Raw genomic sequence first — 19784 nt, 5'->3', positions numbered from 1 at the left:
GATGAAGGGTTAGACCTGAAACATTGACTTCTCCACCTCCTGATGCTGCCGGGCTTGCTGTGTTCTTCCAGCCTCCTGTTTGTCTACTTGGTCAGGTCCTTCACCCCCTGCTGGGCTCTCTGCACCCTCCCCATTTCCCCATTAATATCGAGGCCCCTGTCCCAGCCATTTACACTGAACAACATCCTGATTGTTGACATACTGCTATCCATATTTCTGGATCAATAATATCATAGATTCCGACAGTGTGGAAACAGACCATTTACTAACCAGTCCACACCGACCCTCCGAAGAGGATCCCACCCAGACCCATTCCCCTACCCTATTACTCTACATTTTCCCCGACTACTGCACCTAACCTAGATACACGTGAACACTGTGGGGAATTTAGCATGGCCAGTTCACCGAACCTGCACATCTTTGAACTGTGGGAGGAAACTGGAGCACCCGGAGGAAACCCACGCAGACATGGGGAGAATGTGCAAGCCCCACACAGACAGTCGCCTGAAGCTGGAATCGAACCCAGGTCCCTGGCGCTGAGGCAGCTAATCACAGAGTCACTGCGTCACCTTAATCTCCTGTAGTTCGATGTTTGGTGAATAAACAGATTTATTCTCGCGGTATATAGAAGGAGATGGGGTGGGAAAACTCAGATATACTCAGATGATATCATGATGATTGTAAATGTAAGATCTTGTTCACCTGAAGCCCAGGAATTAAAGCCTGCCTTTAGCTGAAGTGAGGAGGAGCCACGTCAGAAATACTGGAGACACAGCAGGTTCCAGATAAAGAGAGAATAATCCCCAGATTCATCCACAAAGGGAATAACAAAAAGAAACACTGACAGTCTGGAACCCATATCAATACAGATTCAGAGGGAGTGGGTTCCTTCCATTACCTGGACGGAGGGTTCGTTCTTCAACTGAGTGACAACGGCCCTCGGGTTCCCGAATATAGGTGACTCAAATGGCAAAGAAATCTGAACAGCAGTGACCTCCATCCGACCATCAGGGCCCACCTGCACAATGATAATAAGATTGTTTGTAATAGTTTCCAGTGTCTTTTACTGAACAAGCCAGTGACAATGTCACCTTGTTGTTTAATAATTCCATGGTGACAGGTTGAACGAGGCAGAGAGTGGGTTTTAAGGGAGTTGACGATCTGTCACTTCGACCTTCACTCTGAATGAGGGATATGATTTGGAGGAGCTGGTGTTGGACTGTGGTGGACAAAGTTAAAAATCCCACAACACCTAGTTACAGTCCAACAGGTTTATTTGGAAGCACTAACTTTCGGAGCGCTGCTCCTTCATCAGGTGGTTGTGCTGTAGGATCATAAGACAGATCACAAAATTTTGCGTCAAATCCTGTGTCTTACAATCTCCGCAAGTTAGTGCTCCCAAATAAACCGGTTGGACTATCACTAGGTGTTGTGGGACTTTTAACTCATGAAAAAAGACTTGCATTTCTATAGCAACTGTGATGACCTTAGGATGTGACCAGCATTCCACAGTTCATCAATATATCAGGATTTTTTTTAATGGGAATCAGACAGAAAATGCAGTTTATGGACTTGGAGCCTCCGTGAACCCTCTGGTTTTAATGATGGGGCCCATCTTGGTGTTGGCACTAGGAGCGGGTGCTGTTCCCACACAAGGAAAAGGCCCAATGGTGATCAGACCCGGGGGTGAGGGACATGCTGAATGGGTAAGTGGGCGTGGGTAATGAGCTGCCAATCTCAGTGTCCCCTCACTGAAAGACAGGGCCTGGCACCATCTCAAAAGAACTTTTCATCCTGTGAGCAGAGCGATCTTGTTCATCAGGATCACTTGGTTGATTTCCAACTGCCCTCTGAAATGGCCGAGCAAGCCACTCAGTTGTGTCAATCGCGATAAAGTCTGAGTTGGACAGCAGTGGGTCAGGAAGGCAGCTCACCACCACCTTCTCAAAGGGAATTACCAACGGGCAAGAAATGCTGACCTCGCCAGTGACACCTATGTACCAGGAATAAATTGAAGGAAATAGTTTAGTATGAAAACCTGGCCCATGTTTTCTGTTAACCTGGATCTAAAAAGACAAGTAAATGAGGGAGTTTTGAATATGATGTAAAAATCATTAACTTTTGTCATGACTCTGGGAATAGCAGGGTTTGATTTCCAGTCCATTCCCCCCGTGAGGTGGAACAGCAAAGAGAGTGAGGGGGCATTGAGCTCCTATGTCACCACTGGGCACACAGATTCACAACAGGCAGGGCAGGGCTGGGAGGAGGGGATCTGAAGCCCTTACCCCCTGACTGTTTGTGTTTTCTCAGACAGGACTCCGTGCTCCAGAAGGACAGTCAGCTGCTGAGACCAGGGAGCTGTATTCCACTCGGAGAAGGAGGATCCTTCAGAGGATGCAGCATCACATCATTCCCCGACACCCCCCCCCCCCACCAACACAGACCCTCTCCGGGCAGTGGCTATCTGCTCACTATCTGATACAATGTCACAAGCTGGTGAGTACATCACTGCTTCTCCTGAGCAGCTGATGGAGGCTGTGATGACTGAAGCCACTGACAGACAGAGGTCTGGTAGAGGCCAGGCCCATGCTGAGCCCCAGGCTGCTGAGGGGCCTCTGCAGTCAGTAACATGGAACCTGCTGCAGTCACAGCGAGAGGTGAGGGAGCTGCTAGAGCCTGACACCCCCATGGGTGGACAATGGAGGAGACCATTCAGGCCATCGGTGCTGTCCTGTCCCAGCCGTGGGTGTGTCTTGCTTCCTGTATCGATGGGTGCGTGCCCCTCATGGAGAGCTACATCCAGCAGGTCACTTGATGGATACACACCCACAGGGTGACCAGGTGAGAGGGGAACAACATAGCTGGAGAGTCTCTCCCAGGGGCTCCTCCATCTCCCCATCACACAATGGGGCAGGTGTCCCTTGCAGTGGAGGAGAAGAGACTCCTTCTGCCTCGGGGCCTTCTCTCAGTGTGCTCCGAGTACACACAGAGCCTCCTCAGCCCCTCTGCCAATGACCTCAGCACCTCCAGTCGCCATGGGGACACAGTAAGCTCCTGTAGCTGTGAGGCAGTCCATGTTGGAATAGGAAGGTCAGGGAAACTGAGACATCAGGCAAAGGAGAGAGCTCCATTTTTTAATGGATTTCGGGAGGAGGCACCTTGTAGCTGTGGACAGACTGAAGGCCCTCATGTAGGAGCTTCCAAATGGAGTCAGGACAGATTGCAAGGGAGATGGCACCTCAATGCCTGGCCCTGCCACTAAATAGTGTATGGTCTCACGTGTGGGGGAAAGGCGAGTGCATGCACCATCCATTGGGACATCCCACCAAGTGTACCACATATTCTTAACCACTCAATACACCAAACCCTTCTCACTCACCAGACACACAGACACACAGACACACAGACACACAGACACACAGACACACAGACACACAGACACACAGACACACAGACACACAGACACACAGACACACAGACACACAGACACACACCAACTCTTGCTGCTACTACTCCCATCCAGATATTCAGCTATGGGTCATCACCCCGACACACTGCAATAGACTCAATCATTTTACAGGAGAAGGTTCTCCATAATAGCTACAGGGCCGACAGAATCAGTGGGGACAGGACCATTTCATTCACAGAGGGACCTCTGGGAATATGCTGAGAATCATGGGGACAGCTGGAACAGAGCCCATGGCTTCATGGGGGACATTAAGGATGACGGTGAGTAACTGCCCCTGCTACTCTCAATCCCCTCCTCACTCTCACCCTGAGATGGGGAATCAAATGAAAGCTGCAGACTGTGGGACCATGGATCTGGTGCTTTCCTCTGCCTCTCCCTCCAACATCCCAACCCTCCTGTTCTGATTGGCTGCTTTCAGATTCCCAGGAACTGCCGGCTGGGGACCTCCTCACAGCCATGAGGAGGCAGACGTTCAAACCCAGGTCACTGGTGAGGGGGCATTGTAACGTGATCTCACAGGTGAGCTGCCAGGGGAAATGGGTACCTAGTGTGCCAACTCCATGGAGGGCACGTTCTGCTGCAGGAACACAGATGGGGACATTAATGGGAGGCCTACAGAAGGAGGTTGATGGGAATGCACACCGAGATGCTTGGTACATTAGCAGGCCATGTCAGACAGCCTATCAAAGGGCATGGAGAAGCTCAGTCCCAATGTGACAGAGGGCACTGCACAGAGCTTGGATCCCATCATTTCCCCTGTGGCAGTGGGAGCCAGCTCCTTGACTGCAGCAGCTGACAGGGCAGTGATCCAGTATCTGTGCTCACTGTCTCAGCCTCTGCTGAAGCACAGACAGAAGCCAAGAAACCCCTCAATGCTGCAGTGTGAGTTCAGACGGAGGTCGTGCTTGGTCCCATGCAGGCTCAGACCCGCTGTGAACATGATTGTGGATCCCAGTGGGCAAAGGGGTTTGCAGGGTCTTGGAGCAGGCCAGCAACTCGTCCTCCAACAGATCACTAGGGATCTGGGGATGCTGCCTGGGAGACTGGCAGAGGCACCATGGAGCATCAACCTGCTGCCCTCTCTCAGGGTAACAGCATTTGTGCTCTCACTGTGGCCACTCCACCAGTCCCCTTGCTGTTGTCCCTTACCCTGTCAGTCCAGACAGCTGCTGTCTGTTGTGAGATGGTGCCGTCTGAAGCCAGACCCAGGGTTTCCCCAGGACATCCTGCAAAAGTCACCTGCAGTCTCCCCCATTGGAAGTCAGCTGCCTTCCACTAACCATGCAGTAACCAATGGGGTAAAGCTGCACAGGAACACCAGGACAGGCCCTCGGGCACTGCACAAGGATGGTCAGTTCCCATTTGTCCATGTCACTGGCTATATTCCTGAATAAAGATTCTGTGATGCACATGTTTGTTGCTTGGCCCTGGGTGGTCCAAGTTGGGGAATTCAGTATTACATCCGGCAGGGAGGCTGCTGTGTAAAACCAGGATAGCAGCTCATCACCTGGTTCCAGACACACACAGGGCTCAGGGGGAACCTTCTCAAGAGGCTGTACCATGTGGGGTATACTGGAAACAGCTGGCACCACAGCACCCATCTCCTGGGGGGCACAGGGCTCATGTAGTCTCATCACAAGCAACATTACAAAGCTGAGACTATCCACCCCCCCCCCCCTCCCCCCCTTTGTCATTGTTCAGATTATCCAGTTAGAAACGATCTGATTCTATTGAACTGTTGCAGTTAAATATTTGTGACATCCTTACTCTGGGGGGTATTTAATACTCAAATATTATCAAGTCAGACAATGTCACATTTCCTTACTCCACCCTTATTAATTACTGCATTGTGAAAACACTTACCCATGAGAAAGTGGCAGTAACTAAATGCTAAAGCACCTTTCACATCCACTTTGATCACAGCAGCCTTAACATTTGGAAGTACAAAGGTTTCACTGTCCATTGGAAAATCCATATCCATCAGGACCTTATGTAGATCAGACTCCAGGCTGGAAAATGCACAGACAGTTAGCTCTGGACTGGATAAGAAACAGGGATTCACACATAAGGGCAGATATTAACTTATTATAGTTCAGTCTATGTCATGAACAAAAACAGTAATTGCTGGTGAAACTCAGCAGGTCTGGTATCTGTGGGGAGAAAGCAGAATGAATGTTCCGAGTCCAATGACTCTGCATCAGAACCCATCAGCCTTTATCATGATGTCATCACTATGTGTGCTGCTCTGATCCCTTACTGCCATGCTCAGTGTGATAATAAACACACTGTAATAATTGCTAAGGTGTCTGATCCACGTTTCTGTTAATCCCCAAAGAAACCACATCACCACCAGATCAAACATAGCAGCTTCAATGGGGGCATCAGTCTCTTCTCAGTTCCTTCTCAGATGAATCTGAAGAACCATGAGGTAAGATTAAACTGGGAGACAAGAGCATTGTCAGACTTCCTGAAGGCAGTGGCTCAATGGCTTACCCAGCGTGAGGTGCAGTTCCTGAACACTGTAGTGACTGATACAAGGGCAGTCAGGGGGATCTCAGAAAATGAGTTCCCTGACTGGGGCTGTTAACCTGGTCCAATTAGAGAACACTGACTAAACATTTATAGACAGGAGTGTTGGAGTGCATTATTTCCCCCTCCAACTCTATTTTAATTTAATCCCTGCCCTCCCCTTCACTGTTTGATCACACAGCACTGCTCTTTAATGTGAAGGGCACTGCTTGTCACTGGCCACTCGGGTGTTTCCTATCTTCCTGGTGGTGGAAATTGAATAAAGATTCGTACACTGTGTTTCTCACTGTCTCACACCTGCACACACACACCAAGGGTTCTGGGGAAAAAAATAAGCAGTACAAAAATAAATTAAAAAAATAGACAGGAGTGGTGGAGTGCATTATTTCCCCCTCCAACTTTATTTTGATTTAGTCCCTGCCCTCCCCTTCACTGTTTTGATCACACAGCACTGCCCTTTGATGTGAAGGGCAGTGTTTGTCACTGGCCACTCGGGTGTTTTCCTATTGAGAGTTGGATCAGTGTGAGTGTGTGCGCGCACGTGCAAGGGCTCTCCTCCTTGAAGGGGTCTGTCCCTGGACTAGCTGCCCCACATCAAGAGCGCTGAAGGAAAGAAGAAGGAGAAGAGGAGGAGAAGAAGGAGGAAGAAGAAGGAGGCGGCGGCAGAAGCAGGAGGTGAGAGTTCTGAGTCCTGGGCCTACTTTTGGAGCTGCAGCCTGGGTCTCACCCAGGTCAAGGGTGTGTTGCTGCTGACCTGGGGCCCACTGCCACTGCTGATCTCTAGGACCCCGCCCAAACCTGCCTCAGCTATTACTCCTTGGGACCTGCCTCCACCACCGCTGACTGGGACTCGCCTTGGGCCTCTCCCCAACAGGTCTGCCCCCACCACTGTGACCAAAGGCCGCCTAGGACTTTCCTGAGGCCTGCCTCCACCACCGCTGACTGGGACTCGCCTTGGGCCTCTCCCCACAACCTTCACCACTGCTACTGCTGGAGGCCCACCTCCACCGCTGCTGCCTGGGACTAAATTTTGGGGCTGTCTGGGACTTGCCTGGGGGACCCTCCCCAACAGGTCTGCCCCCACTGCTATGACCAAGGGTCTACCTGGGACTCACCAGAGTCCTGCCTCCACCGCTGCTGCCTGAGGCCTACCAACACTCAGCAGCAGAGTATGGTGAGCCCGAAGGTTGCTGAGCCCAGCCGCACCTACGCCGGGGTAGCCGCTGCCTTAGGCTCGGCTGTCCCAACCCCTGCTGCAACCACAACCCCCTTTAGGCATATGACCAAACAACTGGGGTAAAGGCCTATCCCCTGCAGTAAGGCCATGGCTAGTATGGTCGGCCCACTGGCCATTGTCATTGCAGCCAGCGTGTACCGGAAGGCCATCTTTTTCCTGAAGACCAAGCAGGCGGTCTACCTGGCCGTGGAGAGGGGGCCACTGTGGGCCGTAACCTCCAACGTCCCGCCCTTCGTTGCCAGTGAGCTCCTTCTTCCCCACCTCAACACCTTGGGGGAGTTCTGGTCGGGTGTCCAACCGCTCCTGCTCAGTCTTAAGGACCCCACCCTCCGGCACGTGTACTCCTTCCGACGACAGGTGTTCATTTGCCTGGCCCGGGAGGAGGTCACCGAGGGCTCCTTCACCCTCCTCCACAAGGGCACGGCCTACCACACCTTCTGGACAGCAGATGGCATGCAGTGCCACCTGTGCCACAAGGAGGGGCACATAAGAAAAAAGTGCCCCACCCAGAAAGCTGGCCAGCCCACACCAATGGCTGAGGGAGGCACCGCCGCACCCACACCTCCTCCCCCGAAGACAACACCACAAGCCTCGGCAGCGGAGGATAAGCCGGAGGCTTCCAATGCCTCAGCCTCTGGCGGGAAGAGGAGCGAGCATCCGACCGGCCAGAAGGCACTCAGGAAGACGCAACGCATCAGGCCCACCCACGGGGAGACCACCCTATCCCCTTCCCCAACACCTTTCCCACAACCTGCCCCACCCCAGCACAACAATGCCCCTGCAGCCGTGCCCGTGTCACCCCGGCACGGGAACCCTGACCCCACACCCAACCCCCACCCCAATACAGAAACCCCTGGGGCTTCAACACCTGGACCCGGGGGCCACTGAACCTGAGACCTGGCACTAACCTGGGGTGAACCACTGCTACCTCACCACCAGGCTAGTTGGTGGTGCTGGACCAGCCCCCATCCTCTGGGTGGGGGAGGGTTCGTGACCGAGGGCGACCTCCTGGAGGAGGGTTCAGGATCGGTGGCGGACACTGGGGATGACGTGGACTCTGTCTGCAGTGATGTTTTTGAGTCCCAGGTGCCCCCCACCAATCTCCCCCTCGAGGAACTCTGGGAGTTTGTCGAGGAAACTGAGTCGCCGGGATAGAGCCCAACTGGCGCTCGACCGCTAGAGCTCCTTTGAGAGAGTTTACTGGTCGGTCCAAGCTGCCCGCCAGGCGCCTGGGCTCGACGTGAACGAGTGAAAGTGAGTTGGGAACTTCCTGGGGGCACTCCTGGTGAGGGTGAGGGACTCCAGTGCCCCTCCCTCATCCTCCCTGTAAATATATATACAAGTTTGTTAATTGTACTGGTGGTGGTTGCACAAAGCTTCCGACATGGAGACGACTATAGCCAGCCTCAACATCAACGGCAGCAGGGAGTCACAGCGCAGATTCCAGACCCTCTCGGTCCTCCGGGACGGGAGGTATGCGGTGTGCCTCCTGCAAGAAACCCACACTACCCCGGGAGACGAAGCCTCCTGGCTCCTGGAGTGGCGAGGGGTGGGGGGTCTACATGAGTCACCTCACCCGCAGATCTGGCAGGGTGGCCATCCTGTTGGCCCTGCATTTTCAGCCGGAGATCTTGGGGGTCAGGGAGCCAGTGCCAGGCCGTTTGCTTCACCTGACGGTTCGACTGGGGGGCACGGTCAATGTCTACGCTCCCCTGGCCGGGCCGAGGCAAGCAAGCTTCTTCGGAGAAGTGTCCGCTCATCTCGCCTCCATCGACGAGAGCCAGTGCGTCATCCTCTGGGGAGATTTTAACTGCATCCTTGAGGACAGGGACCACGGCAGTGCCCGCACTGGCTGGGCGTCGGGGAAGAGGTTGGGGGACTTGGTCAAGTCCTTCGACCTGGTGGGCGTCTGGTGGAATCTCCATTCTGACTCCATTGCCTTCACCTTCGTGAGGCCTGGTGTCAGAGCGTCCAGAATCGACCGCCTGTACATTTTGTGGGCGTACGCCTCCTGTTTTCCGAAGGCCTCCACGCGGCAGGTGTCGTGCATGGACCATCACCTGGGGTGGGCGGAACTCCTTCCGTTCGGCGCCAGGCTCGGCTTCGCGTACTGGCACTTTAACAACCTGCTGCTGGAAGACGAGCGGTTCCGGGACTCGTTTCGTCGTTTCTGGGCCGGCTGGAGAAGGAAGCGGGGACGTTTCCCCTCCCTGAGGCTATGGTGGGACGTGGGCAAGGCTCACGTCCGCGTCTTCTGTCAGGAGTACGCGAGGGGGTCGACGAAGAGGCGGAAATCCAGGATCGGGGAGTTGGAGAGGGAGATGCTTGACCTGGAGTCACGCCTCGGTCAGCCCGTGTGGGCCCGGCCCTGTGCGAGGCGTACGAAGAGAAGGCCGTGCTCCAGGACCTGCAGCTGGTCGGGGCTCGGGGCGCATATGTGAGGTCGCGGATCCAGCTCCTCCAGGACCTGGACCATGGCTCCCACTTCTACTCGCTGGAAAAAAGGCGTGGCACCCGTCAGCAGCTCCTTGTGCTGCTGGCCGAAGACGGGTCCCTCGTCTCGGATCTGGAGGGGATCAGGGCCCACGTCCGAAACTATTACACGCCTCTGTTCTCTCCGGATCCGTCCAGCGAGGATGCTCGCAGAGTTCTGAGAGGACCTGCCGCAGCTCAGCCTGGAGGGCACCGGAAGGCTCGACGCTCCCGTCACTTTAGAGGAGCTGAGCGGCGCTCTCGAGGGGCAAGTCCCCGGAGCTGGACGGGCTGACTGTGGAGTTCTTCAGGGCGTTCTGGGACGTCCTGGGGAGCGACTACGCAAAGGTCCGGGGGAGTGTCTAAATGCCAGAGAGCTGCCCCTTTCTTGGCGCAGGGCGGTTATAGTCCTGCTGCCAAAGAAGGGGGACCTTCGTTCTTTGAAGAACTGGCGTCCGGTCTCCCTCCTCAGCACAGACTACAAAATCTTCGCCAGGGTGTTGTCTTCTCGCCTGGCCTCGGTGCTGGCCCACATGATTCACCCGGACCAGTCCTACATGGTCCCGGGCCGGAGGATACACTATAACGTCCACCTGGTCCGGGACCTGATCCATTTCTGTTGACGGCTGGTCTGCCGAGCGCCTTCCTGTCTCGACCAGGAGAAGGCGTTCGACAGGGTCGATCACGAGTACCTGCTCGGGACTCTGCGGGCATTCGGGTTCGGGACGCAGTTTGTCGCCCGGATCCGACTTTCGTACGCCGCCGCAGAGTGTCTGGTTAAAGTTAACGGGTCCCTGACGGCGCCCCTTCGCTTCGGGAGAGGAGTGCGTCAAGGCTGCCCCTTGTCCGGCCAGCTGTATTCCCTGTGCGTGGAGCCTTTCCTGCGCCTCTTGCGGAGGAGGTTGTCGGGGCTGGTTCTGCGCGGCGCAGGCACGGGGGTGGTCCTCTCGGCCTACGCCGACTATGTGCTCCTCACTTTCACCAACTCTGCTGACCTGGGGAGGATGTGCGAGTGCCAGGCCGTGTACTCGGCAGCGTCTTCCGCCAGGATCAACTGGGCCAAATGTTCCGGACTAGTGGTCGGCCCGTGGCGGGTGGACTCTCTGCCGGAGGAGTTACGGGGGTTCAGCTGGAGTACCACCCATCTCCTCTACCTGGGGGTCTACCTGAGCCCGGCTGAGGAATCCTGGCCCTCCAACTGGCAGGAGCTGGAGGCCGAAGTCTCTGCTCGCCTAGGCCGCTGGACAGGACTACTCCGAGTGCTATCTTACAGGAGTCGAGTGCTGGTCATAAACCAGCTGGTGGCTGCCATGCTGTGGTACTGGCTGGTCACTTTGGTCCCTCCTCCTGGCTTTGTCGCTGACATCCAGAGAACGTTGGTCGATTTCTTCTGGGACAAAAAGATGCACTGTGTCGCCGCGCAGGTTCTGAATCTCCCTATTGAGGAGGGCGGTCAGTCACTGGTGTGCGTCCGCACCCAGGTCGCGACCTTCCGCCTTCAGACCTTGCGGCGATACCTTTACGTCGAGCCTCCTGCTAGGTGGTGCGCCCTGGCGACGTATTTTTTCCACCAGGTGCGTAACCTCAACTACGACACGCAGCTCCTGTTCGTCGACCGTGACGGTTTGGAGATCGCCCTCAAGACGCTGCCTGTCTTTTACCAGGACCTGATCACTGTCTGGAACATGGTCGAATCGCGTCGCACCTACCCTCCGGCTGGAGTAGCGGCTGTCGTCGGGGAGCTGTTGCTCAGGAATCCGCACCTCCGTACTCGCGGGGTCGAGTGGCTGTCGGAGGGGAGGGCCGCGGCGGCGAGGGTGACCAGGGTCGGGGACGTGCTGGGTGCCGGGGGCCTGGGCTGGACGCTGCCGCAGGACATAGCAGGCAGGGCAGCGGTAGACGTCCGGTACGTGGCCACCGCCATCCGACGCCTTAAAACGGCGGTGCTCGGACCCGACGTAGTGCACCAGTTGGAGGACGCTCAGGTGTGCGGTGGGATCCCGTCCGGGCTCACCCCAGCTCGGACGGAATTTCACATTGGCCCCAAGGTCCCGTACTTCCCGCGGGAGCCTGTGCCCCACAACCTGAGCCGCCTCCGGAATTTTAATTTTGTTCCCTTTCAGGGGGTAAAAAGGAGGGCCCTGTACAGACTGCTGCTGCACACCGTCCACCTCTTCTCCCTCATCCACCGCCTTGGCGTGCCCATTTGCCACCGGGCGGTGGGGATCCCCAGTGGAGGGCTCTCTACGCGGGAGTCCTCCCCCTTTCTCTCGGGGATCTGGGGTGGAGGGTGCTGCACGCTGCAGTCCCCTGCAACCGCAGATTGCGGTGGTTCACGGACTCCCAGCCCAACTGCTTGTTCTGTGGCGCTGTGGAGTCCGTGGACCACGTGTATATTGGGTGTGGGCGTTTGCACTCCCTTTTTGATTTCCTGAAAAACCTTCTCCTCTGTTTTTGGCTGCAATCTTTTTTTTTTGACTTTCTCAAAATCCTCCTCTACTTTTGGTTGCACTTCAGTCCCACGCTCCTGATCTTCGGGCACTCGGTACGGAGGAGGGAGGGCAGGTCTGAAGACCTCCCTCGTGGGTCTGCTCCTGGGCCTGGCCAAACTGGCCATCAACAGGTCGAGGCAGCGGGCCGTGGAGGGGGTCGTTAGGGCCGACTGCCTGCCCCTCTTCCGCAGTTACGTTAGGGCCTGGGTGTCCTTGGAGAAGGAGCACGTGGTGTCAACCAACACCCTGGAGTTGTTCAGGGAGAGGTGGGCACCACAGGGAGTGGAGTGCATCATTTCTCCCTCCAACTCTATTTTGATTTAGTCCCTACCCTCCCCTTCACTGTTTGATCACACAGTACTGCTCTTTGATGTGAAGGGCAGTGCTTGTCGCTTGTCACTGGACACTCGGGTGTTTTCCTATCTTCCTGGCGGTGGAAATTGAATAAAGATTCGTACACTTTGTGTCTCTCACTGTGTCTTACACCTGCACACACACACCATGGGTGCTGGGGAAAAAAATAAGCACTACTGCAGTTAGGCGGTAGTGTGGGGGTTAATAAAAAATAAATAAACAGGGAATTATCACAGTTTTTTAAAAAATAAGAGTGGAGAAATGTTCAATGGAGTTTAAGCTGGGTAAGTGTGAGGTGATATACTTTGGGTGATCAGATGTTAAGGAAAAGTATATAGTTAATGGCAGGATCCTGAACAGCATTGATATATTGAAGGGTCTCAGGTTCAAGTCCATAGCTCCCTGAAAGTGGCCACCCAAGTAGATACGGTGGTAAAGAAGGCATCTGGAATACTTGCCTTTATTGATTCAGGATGTCAAGTTGCACCTTTATAATAATTTGATTTGGCCACATTTCGAGTACTGCATTCAGTTCTGGTCAGCAGATTACAGGATGGCTGATGTGGAGGCTTTGGACAGGGTGCAGAAGAGGCTTACCAGGATGCTGCCTGGGTTAGAGGGTCTGAGCGAGAGGGAGAGAGTAGACATACTCTGGTTGTTTTCTCTGGAGCAGCAGAGGCTGAGGGGAGACTCGATGGAAGTCTATAAAATGGTGAGATGCACAGATTGGATTGACAGTCAGAATACTTTTTCCCAGAGTTGAAATGTCTAATCCTAGAGGACATGCATTTAACGTGAGCAGGGGCAAGTTCAAAAGAGGTGTGAGGGGTAAGTATTTTACACAGAGTGGTAGGAGTCTGGAACATGCTGCCGGGCTGGGGTGGGTGGGGTTGGAGGCAGATACGATAGTGGTGTTTAAGGGACTTTTCGATAAGCACATGAATATACAAGGAATGGAGGGATATGGACCATGGGCAGGCAGAAGGGATCAGTATAATTTGGCGTTGGGTTAAGCACAACATTGTGGGCCGAAGGGTCCGTTACTATGCTGTACTGTTCTATGTTCTAATATTTCGCGTTTATTCTTGCAAGAGGATCGAGGTGCCAGTGAATTGTAATTGGATTCCAGATGGGTGCCATTACTGAATACACTGATTCATGATGAACACAATTGCCCCTGGGAGGGCAACACAATCAAAGTGTTCATCCCCAAAGTGAAAACCATTTGGTGACAGTCTTTGTGTTTTATTGTTCAGTGTAGTTTGAATTGAAAATGGCAAGGTTTCACAGAATAGGAGCAGGAGTAGGCCAATCGGCCCTTCGAGTCTGATCTACCATTCAGTATAATCATGGCTGTTTGTCCCCTCATCTACATCATGAATATATATTGTGAATAACTGGGACCCAAGCACCACTACTTACTGCCTGTCACTAAGAAAAAGACGGATTGATTCCTGCTCTTTGTTTCCTGTCTGCCAACCAGCTCTCTATCGATGACAGTGCACTACCACCAAACCCACACACTTTAATTTACATTAATCTTTTCTGTGAGACCTTATCGAAAGCCTTCTGAGAATCTAAATAAATCACATCCACTAGATACCCCTTAACTAGTCTACTTTACCATGAATTTGCCAAGCATGAAATGACTGTCCAATCATCTCACTGCTTTCTAAGTGCACTGCTATTAAATCTTTCAAAAAAGACTTGAGCGTTTTCCTAACTACTGTTGACAGGCTAGCTACTCTATAAATCCCTGTTTGCTCTTTTTCTAAAATAGTGAGTTAAATTAATGACCCTCCAATCTATTGGGACTGTTCCAGAGTCGAGAGAATTCTGAAAGATGACCACCTATTTCTCAGGCCACTTCCTTAAGTACTCCAGGATGGAGATTGTCAGGCCCTGGGCAGTTATTGGTCTTTAATCCCATCAATTTCTCCAATTGTTTTCCTTCAGTTCCTCCCTCTCACTAGATTCTGATTCCCTCAACATTTTTCAAATGTTATTTATGAAAATCAGACTAAACTATGTATGTAAATGTTCTGCCATCTCTTTGTGCCCCATTATACCTTCCCTTTTTCAGATTGTAACGGATATACATTTGTCTTCAATCACTGTTTCTCTCCAACTGAATAAGGAACTGTATCATACTATGGCCAGTCTTTCCCAAGGGGCCTCTGACATCAACATTTGCAATCATTCCTTTCTCACTACACAATACTCAGTCTAGGATGCCCTATCCTCTATTTCATTCATCAACACATTGATCCAGAAAATCATCTCGCAAACGCACTGGAATTCCTCTTCCTACAGCATTGGTACTGGTTTGATTTGCCCGATCTATCTGCAGATTAAAATTACCCTGAATTACCATGTATCTGTTTCTATGATTTCCTGTTTCATGCCTACATTACCACGATAGTTTGTTGGTCTATATACAACTTCCAGTGTTGGTTTATGTCCCATTGGTGTTTCTAAGCTCTATTCAAAGAGATTCCATTTCATTGGAGTCAATATCCTTCCTAACTATTGCGTAAATTGCTCTTTAACCAGCAATGTTCCCTGACCTCCTATTCCCTTTTGTCTGTTGTATCTTTTGTTTTTGTCCTGGCTTCCCACTCTGTCTCCCTGGATAGGTTCCCATCCCCCTGCTATTTCAGTTTGAATCCTCCCCATCCAGACTGGGAAATACTCCCAGCACGACATCAGTACCAGTCCCACACAAGTGTATACCATCCAGACTGTACTCGTCCCACCACCCCCAGAACTCCCCCCAATGCCCCAGTAATCTGACACCCTCCCCCTCATACCATCTCTCCAGCCACATATTGATCTGATGTGTCCTGCTATTTCTACTCTGACTTGCACATGGTATTGGGATCAATCCTGAGATCACTACCTTTGTGAGTTTCCTTTGTAACTTGCTGCCTAACTCCCTACATTCTGCTTTTACGTCCTCATTTCTTTTTGTAACCTATGTTGTTGACATCAATGTACTCTACAACCATTGGCTGTTCATCCTTCCTCTCCAGTCCTGCAGAGCCAACCATGGTGCAACAGATTTTAGGGTCATTACATTCCTCTGAGAGGCCATTACCCCCAGCAGGATCCATTGTGGGTCTATGTGTTTTACAGGGGGATATCCATAGGGGATTCCTGCACTTGCTGCATCGTTCTGTGACTCTGCTCAGTGGTCATCCATTCACTTTCTCACATCTGAGCCTGCGGTGTGACCATCTCCCTCCACAATACCCTCAGCCTCCCAGATGCTCCACAGTGTCCCCAGTCTCTGCTCCAGCTCTGAAACCCAGGCTCCCTTCCAGTAGCTGCAGCTGGAGCCACTTCCTGCACATGTTCTGGTCCCACTTTCCCCACAGAGCAGGAGGAGCACACCACGGCATTGAGATCTACTCCCATGAATTTCTGCGTTTAATTAGACCCTTAGATTGTCTGTAAAACCAATAACATTGATTGTTTCAGGTTCTTATTCTCTGGACCACAGCATTATTCCCTTGTGTTACGACATGGGGCAAACCCTCCTGCTCAATTTAAACCAGCAACACAGAAAAGATTGATCCCGTGCAGTAATCTGTGAAAATTTGAGAGGTCAAGAACTAGTTAAAGTACAAACTAACAACTTATTTCTCAAAGTATAACAGAATAATTAACAACTATTTACAACTCCTTCCTCTAACCATCTTTCACTTTCCCTTCTATAATACTAGTCTGATAAAACCCCTGATTAAGATTTACTGAAATATTCAAATTTCAAACCAGCCAGCGGTCGAATCTTCTCTTTATATCTTCCTCGGTAGATTTGCTCTCCAGGTCTGTTTGAGGTTTTTCTCTGTGCAAACTCCTTCTCTAGACAGGTCCTTAGTTCTGACTGGCAGCCTACACCTCTTGGTCTTTTGGCAGTTCTTCCTCAACTGTTCAATTTTTCCTGGTCCTATACCTCCAAAGCATTGGATAGTGTGATTGACTGGGTTTTTAATAATCTGCTAAATTCCTCAGCACGCAGTGACACTTGGTGTTTGTATACCGGGGATCCACACACAGCTTGATGCAGCCACACACAAAGGTGGCCATTAGGGTTAGGGTGGCATTAGGTGTATTTTTTTCCCCGTTGCCCAGATCTTTATACAGCAAGTCCCTTCGGACTCGGTCCATCTTTGATCTCCATATAAATTGGAAGATGGCCTGGGTGAGTGCAGCGGCATAGGTTCTGGGAATAGGCCAGACCTATGCCATGCATAACAGCAATGACAGTGCCTCACACCTAATGACCAAGTTTTTTCCTGCGATGGAGAGCGACCATAGCTTCCATCTGCCCAGTTTCTGCCTCGCTTTGCTGATATGCTCCCAAGACTTGGCGAACGGCCCAGCACCCCCCAATCAAATATCCAGTACCTTCAGGATAGAGATGTACAGCATGGAAACAGTCCCTTCGGTCCAACCCATCCACTCCGACCAGACATCCCAACCCAATCTAGTCCCACCAGCCAGCACCCGGCCCATATCCCTCCAAACCCTTCCTATTCATATACCCATTCAAATGCCTCTTAAATGTTGCAATTGTACCAGCCTCCACCACATCCTCTGGCAGCTCATTCCATACACGTACCACCCTCTGCATGAAAAAGTTGCCCCTTAGGTCTCTTTTATACCTTTTTCCCCTCTCACCCTAAACCTATGCCCTCTAGTTCTGGACTCCCCCATCCCAGGGAAAAGACTTTGTCTATTTATCCTATCCATGCCCCTCAATTTTGTAAACCTCTATAAGGTCACCCCTCAGCCTCCGACACTCCAGGGAAAACAGCCCCAGCCTGTTCAGCCTCTCCCTATAGCTCAAATCCTCCAACACTGGCAAGCAACATCCTTGTAAATCTTTTCTGAATCCTTTCAAAGTTTCACAACATCTTTCTGATAGGAAGGAGACCAGAATTGCATGCAATATTCCAACAGTGGCCTAACCAATGTCCTGTACAGCCGCAACATGACCTCCAAACTCCTGTACTCAATACTCTGACCAATAAAGGAAAGCACACCAAACACCTTCTTCACTATCTTATCTACCTGCGATTCCACTTTCAAGGAGCAATGAACCTGCACTCCAAGGTCTCTTTGTTCAGCAACACTCCCCAGGACCTTACCATTAAGCGTATAGGTCTTGCTAAGATTTGCTTTCCCAAAATGCAGCACCTCTCATTTATCTGAAATAAACTCCATCTGTCACTTCTCAGCCCATTGGCCCATCTGGTCCAGATCCTGTTGTAATCGGAGGTAACCCTCTTCGCTGTCCACTACACCTCCAATTTTGGTGTCATCTGCAAACTTACTAACTGTACCTCTTATGCTCACATCCAAATCATTTACATAAATGACAAAAAGTAGAGGACCCAGCACCGATCCTTGAGGCACTCCCCTGGCCACAGGCCTACAATCTGAAAAACAACCCTCCCCCACCACCCTCTGTCTGTCTTCGACCTTTGAACCAGCTCTGTACCAAATGGTGAGTTCTCCCTGTATTCCGTGAGATCTAACTTTGCTAATCAGTCTCCCATGGGGAACCTTGTCGAGCACCTTATTGAAGTCCATATAGATCACTGCTCTGCCCTCGTCAATCTTCTTTGTTACTTCTTCAAAAAGCTCAATCAAGTTTGTGAGACATGATTTCCCACACACAATGCCATGTTGACTATCCCAAATCAGTCCTTGCCTTTCCAAAGACATGTACATCCTGTCCCTCAGGATTCCCTCCAACAACGTGCCCACCACCACGGTCAGGCTCACCGGTCTATAGTTCTCTGGCTTGTCTTTACCGCCCTTCTTAAACAGTTCAAAGTTTGGGAGAAGATTTATAGCTCGGGCGCTCGTTGTTATCACCAATAGGATAAACAACACACTGAGGAACCTACAAAAAAACGGACAGGTAACCAGGGTTGACCTACAGAGAATGAAACCTGAAAGCAACAACACTCCCAGATTGTATGCCAACCTAAAGTGTACAAACTAAACATCCCACTCAACCCATAGTATCACTACCAGGGACACCATCACACAAACTGGCTAAAGAACTACAGCAGAAACTGAAACACCTGATTAGCGGATCCAGACACTTTATACAATCCCCACAGGAATTCTTGGACATCATCAGAAATATACACATAGACAAGGAAGAAACCATGGTCTCATTCGATGTAACGGCACTGTTCACCTCTATCGACAAAACCCTAGTCAGAGAAACAATAGCCAATCTGCTGGACATACAGAACAGACAACAAGACGGGGAACCTATCAACAAAGACGGCATACTCAAACTACTGGACCTGTGCCTCACAACACACTTCACATTCAACAACCAAATATATGAACAAACCAACGGCACACCCATGGGCTTTCCATTCCTGAAGAAGGGCTTATGCCCGAAACGTCGATTCTCCTATTCCCTGGATGCTGCCTGACCTGCTGCGCTTTTCCAGCAACACATTTCCAGCTCTGATCTCCAGCATCTGCAGACCTCACTTCCTCCTCACCCATCTTTGGACTCATAGCAAAAGTGGTAATGCAAAGGTTAGAACAAACAGTCTTGCCGCAAATTCAACCCAAACTCTGGGTCAGATACGTGGTTGACACCTTTGTAATCATTAAAAACACAGAAATAGAGAACACACACCAGATCATCAACGCCACACTCACAGGAATCCGATTCACTAGAGAGGAAGAAAAGGACAACCAACTCCCATTCCTAGACATGATGGTACAGAGAACACCTAATGGAGAATTCACCACAAAGGTATACAGGAAAGCCACACACACAGACCAAGTCCTAAACTACGAAAGCAACCACCCCAACACACACAAAAGAAGTTGCATCAAGACACTGTTCAAAAGGGCCACAACACACTGCAGTACACCAGAACTGCAAAAAGAGGAAGAGGAACACCTCTACAATGTATTCGCCAAAAACGGGTATCCCTGCAATTTCATCAACAGATGCCTAAGGGAAAGACAACAGAACGAGGACATGCCACAACCCAAAGGACTAGCCACACTACCATACATCAAGAACATTTCTGAACTGACAGCCAGACTACTGCGACCACTAGGACTCATAACAGCACACAAACCAACAGCCACTCTCAGACAACAACTCACCAGGACAAAGGACCCGATACCCAGCATGAGCAAAACCAACGTAGTATACAAAATCCCATGCAAGGACTGCACA

The 19784-nt window shown here is 51.5% G+C and overlaps 1 protein-coding gene across 1 annotated transcript in view; it reads right to left on the bottom strand.

Moving 5' to 3' along the window:
- Positions 1 to 19784, bottom strand: part of LOC148147373 (uncharacterized) — a 94906-nt gene that overhangs the window by 61855 nt on the left and 13267 nt on the right. The window contains 3 exon segments of the mRNA XM_087995597.1: positions 899 to 1018; positions 5333 to 5354; positions 5356 to 5478. Coding sequence (XP_087851723.1) covers positions 899 to 1018; positions 5333 to 5354; positions 5356 to 5478 — 265 coding nt within the window.

This window comes from Chiloscyllium plagiosum, unplaced genomic scaffold, assembly GCF_037043375.1.
Source record: "Chiloscyllium plagiosum isolate Xiang-an unplaced genomic scaffold, Cpla_swu_hap1 HiC_scaffold_17, whole genome shotgun sequence".
NCBI lineage: Eukaryota > Metazoa > Chordata > Chondrichthyes > Orectolobiformes > Hemiscylliidae > Chiloscyllium > Chiloscyllium plagiosum.
The sequence above is the reverse complement of the archived record's forward strand: the minus strand, read 5'-3'. Positions and strand labels throughout refer to the sequence as shown.